Source organism: Cervus canadensis, chromosome X, assembly GCF_019320065.1.
Source record: "Cervus canadensis isolate Bull #8, Minnesota chromosome X, ASM1932006v1, whole genome shotgun sequence".
NCBI classification, from domain to species: Eukaryota; Metazoa; Chordata; class Mammalia; order Artiodactyla; family Cervidae; genus Cervus; species Cervus canadensis.
In genome coordinates, this window is record NC_057419.1 from 93953208 (window position 1) to 93972056 (window position 18849).

The 18849-nt window shown below is 36.9% G+C and overlaps 1 protein-coding gene across 2 annotated transcripts in view; it reads left to right on the top strand.

Annotated features, from left to right (window-relative positions):
• The window catches only part of ZMAT1 (zinc finger matrin-type 1), a 39729-nt gene that overhangs the window by 9764 nt on the left and 11116 nt on the right, over positions 1–18849 (top strand). Inside the window, exons 2-5 of one of the 2 annotated variants that reach the window (XM_043460010.1) lie at positions 11795–11901; positions 16021–16122; positions 16198–16372; positions 17889–18146. In XM_043460010.1, the coding sequence (XP_043315945.1) occupies positions 11795–11901; positions 16021–16122; positions 16198–16372; positions 17889–18146 (642 nt within the window). Of the gene's footprint in view, positions 1–11794; positions 11902–16020; positions 16123–16144; positions 16373–17861; positions 18147–18849 lie in introns of those variants that run through there. The other variant, XM_043460011.1, reaches the window with a different exon arrangement.

The window sequence follows — 18849 nt, forward strand, 5'->3', positions numbered from 1 at the left end:
CTGGGAAGACCCAGAGGGATTGGGTGGAGAGGGAGGTGGGAGGGGGGATCGGGATGGGGAATACATGTAAATACATGGCTGATTCATGTCAATGTATGACAAAACCCACTACAGTATTGTAGAGTAATTAGCCTCCAACTAATAAAAATAAATGAAAAAAAAAAAACACAGCCATTATTAAACATTATATAAGTTTGCAATGTTATAAATCATATTAAAAACAAAGGCAAGAAACACACACACACAAAAAAAAAAGAGCCAGCTCTCAGGGAAATCTTGGACAGACTTAGGTTTGAATCCTGACTCTGACACTTAACTAGCTGTGTGACTTTGTGATAATTGCTTGACTTCTCCAAGCCTCACATAGCACCTTTAGAAAGTAGATATTATTACATTTGTGTTAAATTTGGGGAAATGCAGCTTGAGAATTGGTAGTATGGCATGACCTCTGAAACACAATACCCCACCATTTGTAATTGCCCACAGTAAAGAGCCACCTTCCACAATCCTCCTGAGATAAATCTGAATGTATACAGGATCTGTTTGGGGGGTCCAGGAAAATTCCTATCTATATAACTATGTCCTGGAGGTACAGAGTTTATTCAGTTTCAGGTGGAAAAGAAGTTTGTATTTTAGTAAAAAATTAGCATGAGTTAACAGTATGATGTGACCACCCAAAGATGGTAAAGCGATCTTAGGCTGAATTACTAGAAGAAATATTCAAAATAAGGAGCAGAATATACTTAATATTAGTGAACTGTACACTGAATAATGGCTAAGGTGGTAAAATTTATGTTATATGGGGTTTTTTTTTTTACCACAGTTTAAAAGATTAAGGTGATTTCATTTTATTAGTTTGTTCTGATTGTGACCCACATTAGGGTGATTGTGTTTGTGTTGCACTTTATGAATGACATGGATTTAGACAAACTAGTTAAAGATCTACAAATCATGCTGCATGACAGAACTGGGATCAGCTCACAGATAGGCTCAAGAGGAAGGGAAGGAATAAAGATGTAATGGTTCTCTAAAAATATTTAAGAAGAAAGCATATGCTTACAATGACTTAAAGGAATAGAACTAAGACTAGTGGAAGCTCTAAGATAGTGATTCTCAAAGTGTGGTCCCCGGACCAGCAGCATCAGCATCACTAGGGAACTTTTTTTAAAATGTACATTCTTGGGCCCCTATCCTGGGACTACAGCATCAGAAATCCTGGAATGGGGTCCAACAATCTCATTAAACAAACTTTCCAGGTGATTCTGATGCATACTGAAGTTTGAGAACCCCTACTGTAGGAAAACAGATTTCAGTTCAACAAAAAGAAGTGAAAACTTGGCTGCTAAAAAAGATAGCAGTGATTCTCAACCTTCACTGTGCAACAGAGTCACACACAAAACTTTGAAAAAAAAAACAAAACAAGCAATAAACCATGGCTGGGAACCACTCCCAGAGATTTGAGTTAATTGGTCTGGGATGGAGCCTGGGCACTAGTATGTTCTGAAAACAACCAAGGTGATTATAATGTGCAGCCTGGATTGAGAACTACCTTAGTGGAAGACTCAACAAGGATCACTAGGTTGGCTGTTTAAAGATATTACTTAGGGATCCTATTTACAAACACAGATTCTTGGTCCTCAATCCTGGAGATTTAAATAGATTTGAAGTAGTGCCAAAGAATATTTTCTTATTTCCTCCCTCCCTTCTTCCTTCCTTCATTAAAAAAAATCTCTTCATGTTACACTAAAACTCTGTCAGCTTGATAAGTATCATTCTAGATGACAAGACCTTTGTATCAATCATCTTATTTACTAAAAAGATATTGTACAGTCATTATATGTAAGGATCTGAGCCTGTCCTGTCGAGCATGGTTGATCATGAGAATGACTTGTGGGTGGATGGGACCACCCACAGAGAGTTTTATTTTGATTCAGCATGTTTGATTTTGAAGCTGTGCCTATGAATTTGATGTGAAACCCTGATTCAGAATGATTTTTACCTGAAGGTTTGTTTCTGAAATTTTGAATGTAGATTTAATCATCTTTGAATTAGGAAAGTGTGCTATTTAAGTAGACCTTTTAAGTATACTCTAATATGCAACATCACTCTGATGTCTTCTTTTTGAATTTTAGATTTTTGTGTGTTTTAATTTTTTATTCACTAAAGTTAACATATTCATTATATTATACCCAAAATGAGAATTTGCTATTCACAAGTAATTGTAGATGAGTGAATTGGATAAAAGGTCAGAGGTCTACCTCCTGCATCAGCAACAGCACTGCTTAAGCTTACATGCAATAGATCTAAAGACTTATCATATTCATGGCAAGTTTTAAGCTCAGGCTATAATAACCTTTAGTTTCCATAGATAGTGGTAAAGAACACGCCTGCCAATGCAGGAGACATAAGAAATGCAGGTTTGATACTTGGGTTGGAAAGATCCCCTGGAGAACATGGCAACCCACCCCATTACTCTTGCCTAGAGAATCCAATGAACAGAGGAGCCTGGCAGACTACAGTTCAGTTCAGTTCAGTTCAGTCGCTCAGTTGTGTCTGACTCGTTGCAACCCCATGGACTGCAGAACACCAGGCTTCCCTGTCCATCACCAAACTCCTGGAGCTTGCTCAAACTCAGGTCCATTGAGTTGCTGATGCCATCCAACAATCTCATCCTCTGCCATCCCCTTCTACTCCTGCCTTCAATCTTTCCCAGCATCAAGGTCTTTTCCAAGGAGCCAGTTGTCTGCATCAGGTGGCCAAAGTATTGGAGCTTCAGCTTCACTCCTTCCAATTAATATTTAGGGCTGATTTCCTTTAGGGTTGACTGGCTTGATCTTCTTGCAGTCCAAGGGACTCTCAAGAGTCTTCTCCAACACCACAGTTCAAAAACATCGATTCTTCAGCACTCAACTTTCTTTATAGTCCAACTCTCACATCCATACATGACTACTGGAAAAACTATAACTTTGACTAGACAGACCTTTGTTGGCAAAGTGATGTCTCTGTTTTTTAATATGCTGTACAGTTTGGTCATAGCTTTTCTTCCAAGGGACAAGTGTCTTTTAATTTCGTGGTTGCAGTCCCCACCTGCAGTGATTTTGGAGTCCCCCAAAAATAAATTCTGTCACTGTTCCCATTGTTTCCCCACCTATTTGCCATGAAGTGACAGGACCAGATGCCATGATCTTAGTTTTCTGAATCTTGAGTTTTAAGCCAACTTTTTCACTCTCTTTCACTTTCATCAAGAGGCTCTTTAGTTCTTCTTCATTTTCTGCCATAAGGATGATGTCATCTGAGTATCTGAGGTTACTGATATTTCTCCTGGCAATCTTGATTCCAGCTTGTTCTTCATCCAGCCCAGCGTTTCTCATGATGTACACTGCATATAAGTTAAATAAGCACCATGACAATATACACCCTTGATGTACTCCTTTTCCTATTTGGAACCAGTCTGTTGTTCCATGTCTGGTTCCAACTGTTGCTTCTTGACCTGCATACATATGTCTCAAGAGGCATGTTAGATGGTCTGGGATTCCCATCTTGAAGAATTTTCCACAGTTTTTTTGTGATCCACACAGTGAAAGGATTTGGCGAAGTCAGTAAAGCAGAAGTAGATGTTTTTCTGGAACTCTCTTCCTTTTTCAACGATCCAGTGGATGTTGGCAATTTGATCTCTAGTTCCTCTGCCTTTTCTAAATCCAGCTTGAACATCTGGAAGTTCACAGTTCATGTACTGTTGAAGCCTCGCTTGGAATTTTGAGCATTACTTTGATAGCGTGTGAGATGAGTGGAATTGTATGGTAGTTTGAGCATTTTTTGGCATTGCCTTTCTTTGGGATTGGAATGAACACTGACCTTTTCTGGTCCTGTGGCCACTGCTGAGTTTTCCAAATTTTCTGGCATACTGAGTGCAGCACTTTCACAGCATCATCTTTCAGGATTTGAAATAGATCAACTGGAATTCCATGACCTTCATTAGCTTTGTTCATAGTGATGCTTCCTAAGGCCCCCTTGACTTCACATTCCAGGATGTCTGGCTCTAGGTGAGTGATCACACCATCATGGTTATCTGGGTCATGAAGATCTTTTCTGTAAAGTTCTTCTGTGTATTCTTGCCACCTCTTCTTAATATCTTCTGCTTCTGTTAGGACCATACCATTTCTGGTTCTTTTTTTTTTTTTTCCATTTCTGGTTCTTTATTGTGCCCATCTTTGCATGAAATTTTCCCTTGGTTTCTCAAATTTTCTTGAAGAGATCTCTAGTCTTTCCCATTCTATTGTTTTCCTCTATTTCTTTGCATTGATCACTGAAGAAGGCTTTCTTATCTCTCCTTGCTATTCTTTGGAACTCTGCATTCAGCTGGGTGTATCTTTCCTTTTCTCCTTCACCTTTCGCTTCTCTTCTTTTCTCAGCTATCTGTATGGCCTCCTCAGACAACCATTTTGCCTTTTTTCATTTCATTTCTTGGGGATGGTCTTGATCACTGCCTCCTGGACAATGTCATGAACCTCCATCCATAGTTATTCAGGCACTCTAACAGAACTAATCCCTTGAATCTATCACTTCCACTGTGTAATTGTAAGGGATTTGATTTAGGTCATAGCTGAATGGTCTAGTGGTTTTCCCTACTATCTTCAGTTTAAGTCTGAATTTGGCAATAAAGAGTTCATGATCTGAGCCACAGTCAATTCCCAGTCTTGTTTTTGCTGACTGTATAGAGCTTCTCCATCTTTGGCTGCAAAGAATATAATCAGTCTGATTTTGTTATTGACCATCTGGTGATGTCCATGTGTAGAGTCTTCTCTTATGTTGTTGGAAGAGGGCATTTGCTATGACCAGTGTGTTCTCTTGGCAAAACTCTATTAGCATTTGCCCTGCTTCATTTTGTACTCCAAGGCCAAATTTGCCTCTTACTCCAAGTATCTCTTGAGTTCCTACTTTTGCATTCCAGTCCCCTATAATGAAAAGGACATCTTTTTTGGGTGTTAGTTCTAGAAGGTCTTGTAGGTCTTCATAGAACAGTTCAGCTTCAGCTTCTTCAGCATTATTGGTTGAGGCATAGACTTGGATTACTGTGATATTGAATGGTTTGCCTTGGCAACGAGCAGAGATCATTCTGCCGTTTTTGAGATTGCACCCAAGAACTGCATTTTGGACTCTATTGTTGACTGTGATGGCTACTCCATTTCTTCTAAGGGATTCTTGCCCACAGTAGTAGATTTAATGGTCATCTGAGTTAAATTCACCCATTCCAGTCCATTTTGGTTCACTGATTCCTTGCATGTCGATGTTCACTCTTGCCATCTCCTGTTTGACCACTTCCAATTTGCCTTGATTTTTGGACCTAACATTCCAGGTTCCTATGCAATATTGTTCTTTACAGCATCAGACTTTACTTCCATCACCAGTCACATCCACAACTGGGTGTTGTTTTTGCTTTGACTCCGTCTTTCTGGAGTTATTTCTCCACTCTCCTCAAGTAACATATTGGACACCTACTGACCTGGGGAGTTTATCTTTCAGTGTCATATCTTTTTGCCTTTTCATACTGTTCATGGGGTTCTCAAGTCAAGAATACTGAAGTGGTTTGCCATTCCCTTCTCCAGTGGACCACATTTTGTCAGAACTCTCCACCATGACCCGTCCATCTTGGGTGGCCTACATGGCATGACTCATGGTTTCATTGAGTTAGACAAGGCTGTGGCTACAGTCCATGGGGTCGCAAAGAGTCATATGTGACTTAACTTACATGCACCTCTTATATTTGTTTCTTCCTTTCTATGCCTTCTGCACACTTCTGGTTTAACTTCATGGCCTTTTGCCTCTGACTGATTCCTAATTCATAGTCCTATTTTAAGTCACTTCTTTTCCCTTGTTGAATGCAGAATTAAGTCTAAATGCCTTAATGAAGCCATTTATGAGTTAGCCTCATTCCAAGCTTTCAATTATTGTCCTTCATATCCTTGTTGTTGCTCAGTTGCTCAGTTGTATTTGACTCTTCATGACTCCATGGACTGCACACGCCAGGCTTTCCTGTCCTTCACTGTCTCCCAGAGCTTGCACAAACTCATGTCCATTGAGTTGGTGATGCCATCCAACCATCTCATCCTCTGCTGCCCCCATCTTCTCCTGCCTTCAGTCTTTCCCCAAATCAGGATCTTTACCAATGAATCAGCTGTTCGCATCAGATGGCCAAAGTATTGGAGCTTCAACTTCAGCATCGGTCCTTTCAATGAATATTCAGGGTTGATTTCCTTTAGGATTGACTAGTTTGCTCTCCTGACTGTCCAAGGGACTCTCAAGAGTCTTCTCCAGCACACAGTTCGAAAGCATCAATTCTTTGGCGCTCAGTGTACTTTATGGTCCAACTCTCACATCCATACATGACTACTGGAAAAACCATAGTTTGGACTATATGGACCTTTGTCCGCAAAGTGATGTCTCTGCTTTTTAATAAGCTGTCTAGATTTGTCATAGCTTTTCTTCCAAGGAGCAAGTGTCTTTTACTTGCATGGCTGCACTCACCGTCTACAGTGATTTTGGAGCTCAAGAAAATAAAATCTGTCACTGTTTCCATTTTTTCCCATCTATTTTCCATGAAGTCATGGGACTGGATGTCATGATCTTTGTTTTTTGAACATTGAGTTTTAAGCCACTTTTTCAGTCTCCCCTTTCATTTTCATCAAAAGACTCTTTAGTTCCTCTTTGCTTTCTGCCATTAGGATGGTGTCATCTGCATATCTGAGGTTATTAATATTTCTTCTGCCAATCTTGATTCCAGCTTGAGCTTCATCCAGCCCAGAATTTCACATTGTGTACACTGCATATAAGTTAAGTAAGCAGGGTGACAAAATACAACCTTCAAGTACTCCTTTCCCTATTTGGAACCAGTCCATCATTCCATGTCCAGTCCTAACTGTTGCTTCTTGACCTGCATACATGTTTCACAGGAGGCAGGTAAGGTGGTCTGCTATGCCCATCTCTTTCAGAATTTTCTACAATTTGCTGTGATCCACACAGTTAAAGTCTTTCAAGTAGTCAATGAAGCAAAAGCAGATGTTTTTCTGGAATTCCCTTCCTTTTTCTATGATCCAGCAGATGTTGGCCATATGATCTCTGGTTCCTCTGCTTTTTCTAAATCTAGCTTATACATCTGCAGTTTCTTGATTCACATACTATTGAAGCCTAGCTTGAAGGAGTTTGAGCATTACCTTGCTAGCATCTGAAATGAGCCCAGTTGTGCAGTAGTTTGAACATTCTTTGGCATTGACCTTCTTTGAAATTAGAATGAAAACTGATCTTTCCCAGTCCTGTGGCCACTGCTGAGTTTTCCAAATTTGCTGGCATATTGAGTATTGCAGTACTTTAATAGCATCATCTTTTAGGATTTGAAACATCTAAAATATTTCAAAGAATATCCAATTACCACACAATTGCACTCATTTCACATGCTAGCAAGGTAATGCTCAAAATCCTTCAAGGTGGGCTTCAATAGTACATGAGATGGAACTTCCAGATATACAAGCTGAATTTAGAAAAGGCAGAGTGACCAGAGATCAAATTGCTAACATCTGTTGGATAATAGAAATAGCAAAGGGATTCCAGAAAAAATCTGCTTTATTGACTACATGAAAGCCTTTGACTATGTGGATCACAACAAACTGGAAAATGTGAAAGAGATGGGCATACCAGACCACCTTACCTGCCTCCTGAGAAACCAGTATGCAGGTCAAGAAGCAACAGTTAGAACCAGACATGAAACAAAGGACTGGTTCCAAAATGGGAAAGGAGTATGTCAAGGCTGTATTTTGTCACCCTGCTTATTTAACTTATATGCAGAGTACGTCATGTGAAATGCCGGGCTGGATGAAGCTCAAGCTGGAATCAAGATTGGCAGAAGAAATATCAATAACCTCAGATATGCTAATAACACCACCTTAATGGCAGAAAGCTAAGAGGAACTAAAGAGCCTCTTGATGAAGGTGAAAGAGGAGACTGAGAAAGCTGGCATAAACTCAACATTCAAAAAAATGAAGATCATGGCATCCAGTCCCATTACTTAATAGCAAATAGATGGGGAAAAATGGAAACGGTGACAGATTTTATTTTCTTGAGCTTCAAAATCACTGTGGATGGTAACTGAAGCCATGGAAGTAAAAGACTCCTTGGAAGAAAAGCTGCGACAAACCTAGACACCTTATTAAAAGACAGAGTCATCACTCTACCAACAAAGGTTCGTCTAGTCCAAGCTATGTTTTCTCTATAGTCATGTTTGGATGTGAGAGTTGGACCATAAAGAAGGCTGAAAGCCAAAGAATTGATGCTTTCGAACTGTGGTACTGGAGAAGACTCCTGAGAGTCCCTTGGACAGCCAGGAGATCAAACCAGTCAACCCTAAATGAAATCAACCCTGAATATTCATTGGCAGGACTGATGCTGAAGCTCCAATAGTTTGACCACCTGATGCGATGATGTTGGGAAAGATTGAGGGCAGGAGAAGGGAGCAGTAGAGGATGAGATTGTTGGATGGCATCACTGAGTTTTTTAAACACAGTTTTTCATTATTGGTGACCCAGATCATTTTGCACAATCTCTGGGAGATAGTGAAGGACACGGAAGCCTGGTGTGCTGAAGTCCACAGGGTCGCAGAGTTGGACCTGACTGAGCAACTGAACAACAAAATATTTGAAATATGAAATCATATTCTTGACCCCCCCCATACCTTTATTCCACTCTTCTATCTGAATGTTATACATTGTTTAGAGCTCAGTTCCTAACTTATTTTCTTCTAGAAAGCTTTCCCCAAACTTCTCAGCAGGAATACATTGTACCTTACATCTTATATCACTTATGACATTTTGATCTTTGGATCATAGTTCTTTCTATACACATCTTCCCTGATAAATTGTAAATTTCTTGAAATTAATAGTTATTCGTTTGCTGCATCATTTCCAACATGTGGGACAGTTATGTATGTATAATGGAAAAGGTCAAGATAAAAAGTTTAAGTTCCAGCTTCACGGAATAACACGTGATAAGTTTTCTTGATTTCAGTGAATCCTAATTTCCTAACCTTCAGAATTTGGGAAATAACACTTACCTCGCAGATTTGTTTTAAGGACTAAAAGAATAAGCTATTATCTTGTTTACACACACACAAAAGCCTTCAATAAGTATTCTTTTTTTTTTCCTTATCTCTTTCCAAAATGTGTACCATAGTATTTTGAAACTAACCTCAGTAAATAACAATAAACTTTAATGATGCCCAAGACATTGAGGGCCTGAACTCGGGTAGTGTTATGGGAAATTTAAAGGAAGAGATGGATATCAAATAACATTATAAGCTAGAATGGACAAGAAACAGTGATTTGCTGTGGCGAATAATGGCTGAGATTTTGAGTCTGGAATATCATACCATTTAATAAAGAAATACAGACCAAGAACTTGTTTGAGAAAATGAGTCAAAGGCAGTAAGTTTAGGCAATACCATTCTAAAGGAAAAGTTGTAGGGGTACCAGTAATTTCATGGGCTTCGTGGAAATGATCTGGGTCACCAATAATGAAAAACTGTGTTTAAAAAACTCAGCCTTCATATTTCCCAACTTGACTGTCAGTATCAAACTTTGACTATTAGAAGTAGGGAAATCTGGAATTAAAGTTTGATATAGGAAAAAAAGTGAATGTCAAATCTTGGGAATTCTTGAACCTCTAAATCAGTAGTTTCTTTTTGCCTTCTTAATGGAAACTTTCCCTCCGTAGCAAGTTATGTTGCCACCAAATGATAATATTTGCTTATTATTACAAATTTTAATAGGAAGTTCAAGATCTTATGCTGTGCTCATTGCATATAGTAGTTAAGGGAAGTCCTGAAATATATTTTAGTTAAACTGTTTACCTTGCTAACTTTACAGTCAAAATTAGAGAAATGATATATTTTAGAACAACCTAAAAATAATTCAGAGGGGATACTATACATTATAGGCATAAATTTATAACTGTTCAACTTGTTTTTGACATGTTCCTTGTTACAATTATTATTATCTTGAACATGCAATTTAAGAAAGCCTTTTTAGTCCATACAGTGGTACTGAAAACTAAAGCTCAGTTAAAGATATCCAACATAACTTAAAATAAATACTTTTAAAGGTTTTTAAATAGAAAGTCCTACATACTTCTTGCAAAAATTAAAGCAGTTGTACAGAAATTAAAATGTTAAATTTTCTCCCTTTCATCCTTTTCTGGCCCTGCTTCCCAAAGTTAATCGTTTTTAAATTTAATTTATATCTTTCCACATATTTATATGTGATGTATATTTAATTTTTGTTAGTGTTGGAAATGGATATATTATATTTATTGTTCTTCAATTTTTTGTTCATTTGATATGTCATGGGCATTTCACCATGAAAGTATGTGTAGTATTAGCTTATTCACTTAAATAGCCAAATAGCAAGCAAAATTTTGATGTTTTGTGATTTATACCTTGTAGATACACTAATAAATTTTGGCAGAATACACTGCAGTGTGTAGTGTATTAGACTTAGACTGAAGTGTGGACCTCAAGTGTAAATTCAGAAATTTTTGACTTGTGTTATTACAGTGAAAAATGTAGCATAATTTGTGGATGTTATTAATACTACTTTGGGGGCTTGTGTGAGACTTGTATGGCCAGATGAGTGTGCCAGTGTTTGTATAACAGTGGAAAATGTTTGCCTACTATGGACAAAGTTTTTTGTGGTTCCATGTGATTTTTGTGTTAGTTGCTCAGTTGTGTCTGACTCTTTGCGATCCCATGGACTCCACCCCACCAGGCTCCTCTGTCCATGGAATTCTCCAGTCAAGAATACTGGAGTGGGTTGCTGTTCCCTTCTCCAGGGGATCTTCCCAACCCAGGGATCAAACCCGGTCTCCTACATTGCAGGCAGATTCTTTACCGTATGAGCCACCAGGGAAATATGATAATATTGGAGCCATAGCTCCAGATAAGTGACAGTATTATAACAATGCCTTTTTAAGGATTATGTATGTGAGTGCTCAGTTGCTCAGTCTTGTCCAACTTTTTCAAGTCTTTGTGACCCCATGGACTGCAGCCCACCAGGCTCCTCTGTCCATGGGATTTTCCATGCAAGAATACTGGAGTTGGTTGCCATTTCCTTTTCCAAGGGATCTTCCCGACCCAGGGATCAAACCCCCGCCTCCTGCATTGACAAACGGATTCTTTACCACTGAGCCACCAGGGAAGTTATGGGGGTACCAGTAACTTTGTGAGCTTCATAAAATGATTTGGGGCACCAAAAGAAACCAGCCCTTGGAATTTTGTGTTTTGCGTGTGGCACAGTGATAAAGAAAAATCTGCCTGCCAATGCAGGAGATGCAGAAGAGAGTGTTTGACCTCTGGGTCAGGAAGATCCCCTGAAGTAGGAAATGGCAACCCACTCCAGTATTCTTGCCTGGAAAATTCCATGGACAGAGGAGGCTGTGGGCTACAGTCCATGGGGTCACAAAGAGTCAGACATGACTGATTGAGCATGCATGCACAAGCATCCATGTAATCGTTAAAAAGGCTTTTTTATAAAACTTATCTGGAGCTATGGCTCCAATGTTACCTAAAAATCACCCAAGACTTATCATATTAAATAGCTCTTGCTATATCGTACATTAGAGGCATACTCAATAAGCAAAATGCTTTTACTGTGACCTCACAAGCACTCAGATTTGAAGTGGTGTATGAAACAATATGTATTCTAACTATTCATTGATGTGATATATGTCTCACTTCCCTTTATTTTATTCATAGATATGACTTGGAATCAACAGGAAAAGGCTGAACTTTTTGCAGATAATTTTTGTAATGTGTGTGGAGTGGTGCTTCAGTTTGAATCACAAAGGATTTCACATTATGAGGTAGGTTAAAAACAATGGAAATGGAGTATAAAATAGATTTTTAAATATAGCAGATAAACTTCATATGTTATCTAGTTTTGATACTTATGAGAATCCTGTGTATTATTTCCCTCTGATAGATGAGGAGCCTGGCTCAGTAAGGAACAGTAATTTACCAGCTTAAGTTTGGGAAATTTGGGAGCCTCAGTCTCTTTTGGCTCCAAAGCATATTTTCTTTTCTTCACATCTTTCTGCCTCCCTTTCTATCTATCAAGTCGCTGTATGCTTCATGTCCTTGTAGTAAATATAAGGAAAGTTTTATAACGCTTGAATAGGAGACTATTAATGTGAATCAAGGGATCTCATTGAACTCCAGAATTTTCCTTTACAGTAAATAAAGGATAAAAACAAAATGAACTAGTCTTGCACTTGATTTAACTACATATTTTTAAGCCCAGTACCATAGAATTCTAGAGCTAAAAGAAGGAATATTTAATTTTCTTAGTTCTTTAGTTTATTGATTAGAAAGCTGAAACCCAGAGGAATAGTGATTAACCATCTTGGCTTTACTAAGCTTAAAGACGATTTCCTCTGATTTCATATCTCCTCTGATTTCATCCTCATTCATTTCATATCTCCTCTGATTTCATTTCTATTTCACACACTAGGTATGTGTTGTCCTTTCATTTAGTGTTGTCTCCCATTTCTACATCATGTTATCAACTATTGGATTTTTTTATACATGGTATCCGTATTAAAAAAGTACTAGATACTTTTATAATATCTTAAAATATTATTGCCAGTTCTACTTTAAAAACTAGAAACACCTGATTTTGTTTTGCCCGTTACTAATCTTATTGGCAGTTATATCTCGGTCCTTATGTTGATTTGGATTCAACTATTAATACTATAATTATAGATGGTGAAATTGTGTTGGCTGTGGATTGAGAGGACCTAGGTTCACTCAGTCGGTAAAGAATCTGCCTGCAATTCAGGACACCTGGGTACGATTCCTGGGTTGGCAAAATCCCCTGGAGAAAGAAATGGCAACCCACTCCAGTATTCTTGCCTGGAGAATCCCATGAACAGAGGAACATGGCAAGCTACAGTCCATGGGTTCGCAAGAGTCAAACATGACTTAATGAGTAAACCACTTCAACTAGGTTCAAGCCATTGTTGTGTAACCCTGGCCAAGTCACTTTACCTCTCTGAGCATGTTTCTTCAGGCTGCAAAATGAAAGCTAAAATCTCTCTTACTATTCTTGTGAAAATTAAATGAAATCAAACAATTGAGTGTGCCTAGCATATCCTGGCGCCCCAAAGCTCAAAGAGTTAATAAAGTGAAACACATAATCAAGGAGCTCTATGATAACCATGGTTGGAACCATTTGAATTTAAATTTGAAAAATCGCTTTTATGGGCTTATGAAGTACTTACTATTCAGTATAGAAAATGTACAAAATTATGAGAAAATGTGAATCAATCATAAGTCTGTCACTTGTGGGTAAGCATCATTTAATTAACTTCTCTTTAGCTTATATGATTCCAGTATGCTTTCTAAACACACATACATTTTTACAAAAGAGAATTGTATATGTTGTTTTGCCCTTGCTTTTTCATATAAGAACATATTCTGAACACTTTGTCCTATCATTACATCTTTTTATCTTTCTATAATAGTTTAATGACTATAAAGCATTATGTTATATAATGTTGTAGCATATTTTTATTTAAATTCCAATGCCATCTATAAGTTTAGTGCTTAAGCTTGTTAAATAACCAACTCAAATTATAGATGACTTTAAAACTATATTTGAAAGCACTTCCTTACAAATATCTTACTTGTAAAGGTGATTTTTTTCTCTTTAATATACAGCTTGGTTAATATTGTCAGACTATCTCAGCATAGTATTTATTATGCATGTAATATAGGACATTACTGCAAAAATTTGGAATTTTAATGAGGTTGCACTTATTAATATTTCCTTTTGTATTTATGTTTATACATGTTTAAGAAACCATTCTCTGTATTTTTGCCAGATAAATATTTCCCTCTATTCTTTTCTAATACTGTTAAAAGTTTTATTTCTTGGGTTAATGTGTGTGATCCATCTGGTATTTATTTTCATATATGCAAGGTGATAACATTGTTTTCCATACAGATAGTAGGTGTTCCAGCAGTATTTATTTAACAGTTCATTTTTGCCCCACTGATTTGTAGTGGCATCTCCAGCATAAGATATTTTTCATATATACTTTATTCTTTTATTATGTTTTATTGTATTACTCTGTTTGCCTGTGTCTAAAATAATTTCACCTTATTACTGTAGCTGTAAAATATATCATGATACTTGATAGGGGAAATGTATATGACAGAAACCTCATCATAAAGTTAAAAGACAAGCCATAGATTGAATGGTATTTATATTCCAATAACTAACAAAGAATTAGTATCTGGACTGTATAAAGAACTATATATCAGAAGAAGAAACAACCCAATAGAAAAATGGGAAAATGATATGAACAGGCTAGAGCAGAGATACTTAACTTCAGAGGTGATCATATGGGAAATTCAGGTTAAAATGATAATGAACTATCTTATCAAAACCATCATACTCACAAAAATTAAAATCTAATAGCACTTAACACTTAAGAAAATATAGGAAGTCAAAAACACTCATATGTGCTACATTTGGAGTTTAAACTGCTTCAGCATCTTTGGAGATAAATTTTATAGTACCCATTAAAGCTGAAAACCCTCATATAAGCCAGATAGTCCATATCTATGTATCTACTTTAAAGAAACTCAAAAAAAAAAAAAAAAAAGAAACTCTTGGCCATTATATTAGGAGATACATTTACATATGTTCAGTGAGATGTTTGTAATAAGAAAATAATCAGAAACATAACTGCCTTCATTAGGGGATTTGATGGGTAGCATATGGAGTAGAATATTATGCAGCATGTAATGTGAGTGAACAAGAGCCATATGTATCAATATGGGCAAATCTTATATAATATTGAGTTATAAAAAGTTTAAAGGATAGGAACAGGCTGATTCCATTTTCATAAAAAATTTAAATGACAATAGTACATATTACTGTTTATAGGTACATGCATATCTAGTAAAAGAATAGAGGAAATGATACAAAACAACTTTAAGATAGTAGTTACCTACTGGGGAGAGACCAAGGAGGAAGCGATTGTTGAAATGAGGAGCTAGGATTTCTTGTGTAAAATTTTACCTCTTTTGAAAAGGAGATCTGAAAGAAATAGAGAAAAATGTTAAAATCTATTAAAACTGGGCAGTGGGTATATACTTCAGCTATATTCCTGCACACACTTCACAATTTAAAATGCTGTAGATAGAGTAATTGCTTCACAGTATGTACTATGTCATATTAGTGTCCCTTCTATTGACATCAACATTTTGGTTATTATGTATCTTGTTATATATGTGTTTGGAGATTTTTGTTTAATATGCTTAACCTAGAAAGGTTAATTTCCTCACATAAAAGAATTTGAGAGGTAAGCAATGCAGGGCTGATGTAACAGCTTCATAACACTTTCAGAGATCTAGGCATTTTCTGTCTTTCTACTCTGATGAACTAGCCTCTGTCCTCAAGAGCCCCCATTGTCCCAGATGACCTTTACATCTTAATTCCGTAAGCAGGAGAGAAGATGAGACGAGTTCATCCCCCATTCTGTTAGGAGACTTCCAGAAGTTCAACCCAACATTTCAGATTACATCTTATTGGCTAGAATATAGTCACATGGTTACATCTTGCTGAAAGGGAGGCTGGAATATGCAATCTTTTAGCTGGGTATATTGCCTAAGATGTGTAACTACTGAAGAAGAAAAATTTGATATTAAACAAAAACTAGGAGTTTCTGTCAAAAACTAAGTTATTGGTCTCTAAATTGTAGTGTTATTTTCATTTTAACTGAGATTTAGAGCTTTGAAAGCATGTGGAAGCATGCTTGCTTTCAAAGCAAGCTTTGAAAAATGCACCTTTTCATAAACTGGGTACACACTAAATATATTCCAACTCACAAGTGCTGTCCTCAGATTCAAAGAGGTGTAAATTTGAGGTGCCTCTGTTGTTGAATAAACAAAGTCATATTGTATCTTTTTTCCAGAGTGAAAAACATGCTCAAAATGTTAGGTTTTATTTTCAAATGCATGGGGAACAAAATGAAGTGCCTGGTAAGAAAATGAAGATGGATGTTAGGAATTTTCAGGTGAGTAGCCTATGTTGGTATTGTAATTCAAAACTTAGTTATTGAATCTTTCTAACAAGATTGTGCTTATTTCAGGAGCATAAAAGTGAAGTAGTGGACAGAAACAAATTTTGTGGTCTCTGCCACATGGTTTTTAGCTCCTCAGTTGTTGCTCAGTCTCATTATGTGGGGAAAGGCCATTCTAAAAAACTGAAGCAATTAATGGAGGAGCGTGATCAGGTATCTCCATCAAGATTTCAGCCAGAAACGGGTAAGATGACATTCACCTCTTTAGCTTCAATACAGAGTCTCTCTATATTTTTTTCCCATCTCTGCTATCCATTTTTTATTGGAGAGAATTTTACTCTGCCACAATAACTTGGTTCTTCTGCTCAGTTAATCTCTTTCTGTGCCCTTGTCATTTAATATAGAGATCATGATTGCTAGCTAAATTTTAAGAAATGTTGTGACCTCTCCTTTTCAGTTTATTAAATCCAAATAAAAACATGTTTGCTATAATGAAACAACAATAAGCAACCTGAGCTCTCCAGTTTCTAATCAAATATTTGTCATAGTTTCTTCTTACTTCTTCCCCTTGACATCTGTCTCATTCTTTTTTTTTTTTTTTTTTTGCTTTAGTACTTTACAAAACATTATCTCATAATGTGTGTTCAGACCAATGTCTTCACCATAATATAATTATGTTGCAGGATTTTCTGACTTTAACTGTACACAAAAAAAGTGGTATGGAATCTTCTTCTACCCTGATAGCTCATTCCTTTCTTCCTATGAATGTAAAGAAAAAGTACCATTAGCTATATCAATCAGCAATTATTGAAAACTTACTTTATGTTAGATCCAGAGATCCAGAGAACTATATAACATGTTTCTCTGTCCTTCCAGTGATTTTGGGCCACCAGCACATGAGAGAACTGACCCACAGATCTCACTTTCAACCTGAAGTAGCAGAGTATGCTCCAGCCTGTATTTTTTAAATGTTGTGTGCTAACAAAAAATAATAATTAATCCCCTGGAGTAAATAATTTACCATATTCTCATTAGCTTCAACATTTTAGGAATAAAGCATGCCTGGCATCACAATTTTACCTACATTAATTTCCATCTCATAGCATAGGCCACATAAGCATTAAAACATATTGTTTTTTTATAAATGAAATGAATTATTTTTAAATTTATCCTAGTCTCTCTGATTTTTGTATGTTGGTTTTTCTGCCTGTCAGTCAAGAGGGACAGAATCAGTGTACCACACAAAAGAAAGCGTCTTGTAAAGCCTTATCTTTAGTCCCCCAAATTCATAAATTTGGGCTCAGAAAGGAGACTACATGAAAGAGCTCTAAAATAACTGTAATTGTGGGAACATATCATTTTATAGCCTTGAACAACTGCATAAACTGTATTTTGATACGGACACCACTGAATAGATGATCTGCTTACTATGCTACTCAAGAAAGACATCAACTTAGAAGTTGGTACCCGTCTCTTTTACCCTCACTCATTTCAAGAGCCATCCTAATACAGTTCTCATGCCTTCATTGATTGCTGAATATTGATTGCTTCCTGTATCTGTGTTGGAGACACTTGGTGACAGACTTATATTCAATTATTTTTAGCCTAAATACCTTTATCCAACAGTGCTGTGTGGAAAAAGTCCAGAGATAGTAGGTTTTTAAAGAACTCTAACTTTCTCTGATACTTTATAATGCAAACATGTGGATCACTTTTCATTATGACTGTTTCAGCAGGTGTGCCTATTACTACTTCTGCAGAGTCAACTTTTCTGAAGCCCCTTGCTGTCAAGCCTCCTCCAGGTGGGATTAAAGACAAGATTATGCCTTCCTCTTCCAGCAGTGCTTTGGATTTGAATAATCCAAACAAGTATTGCAAGCTCTGTCCTGCTTCCTTTAATAGTCCATTAATGGCCCAACAACATTATGTTGGGAAAAAACACAAAAGAAATGAAGCTAGGAAGAAGTTTGTAGACAAGATAAGAGAGAAACCTCTTCCTGCAAAATCAGATGCAAATGGTAAACAGTAAGAATATCCCAAATTTCTTTCTTAGGAAGTTTATCGTTTATAAAACATACTGGCTTATATACATACCATTTTACTCTTATTGAATAGGAGGTTGATAATACTCATGGGATCATAGAATTTTCAGTAAGTAAGGACTTTTGAGTCCATGTAGGTCTGTCTGTGGTTTTCTGGAAAATGAGACCCAGAAAGGTTTAGATGACTCTTATTGATCAAATACAGGAATTACCATGGTTTCATGTTATATTATAGGTGCTTACAGAAAGTATTTTAAATTAGTATTATATAGTTATTTCATTCAGTCACTAAGTATGGCTTAAGTGTCTCTCGGGTGCTAGACTAGTCATTCCTGGGAATACAAATGAAGATATACCACTTTCCCTGATAAGGGCAAGTGTATAAACTACTTGGGTTAATAGCACTTCATTGCAAGAGGCTGCAGACATGGATTTTTGTGTACATATTTTTGATAACCAGAGGAGTGAAATAAAATGACTCAAAAAAATCTTTTTAAAGGAAATGTATGATTTGCATTGATAGAAGTGGGAAGGAGAGAGAATGAACAAAGGAACTTAGGAAGAGTGGCAAGAATTCCGGCACAATAAAGATTCTGATCCTGACTGGAGTGATCCACTTGCTCATCTAACCATATTTTTTTTTTCATTTTTCCCCCACAGGCACCTTCTCACTACTAGT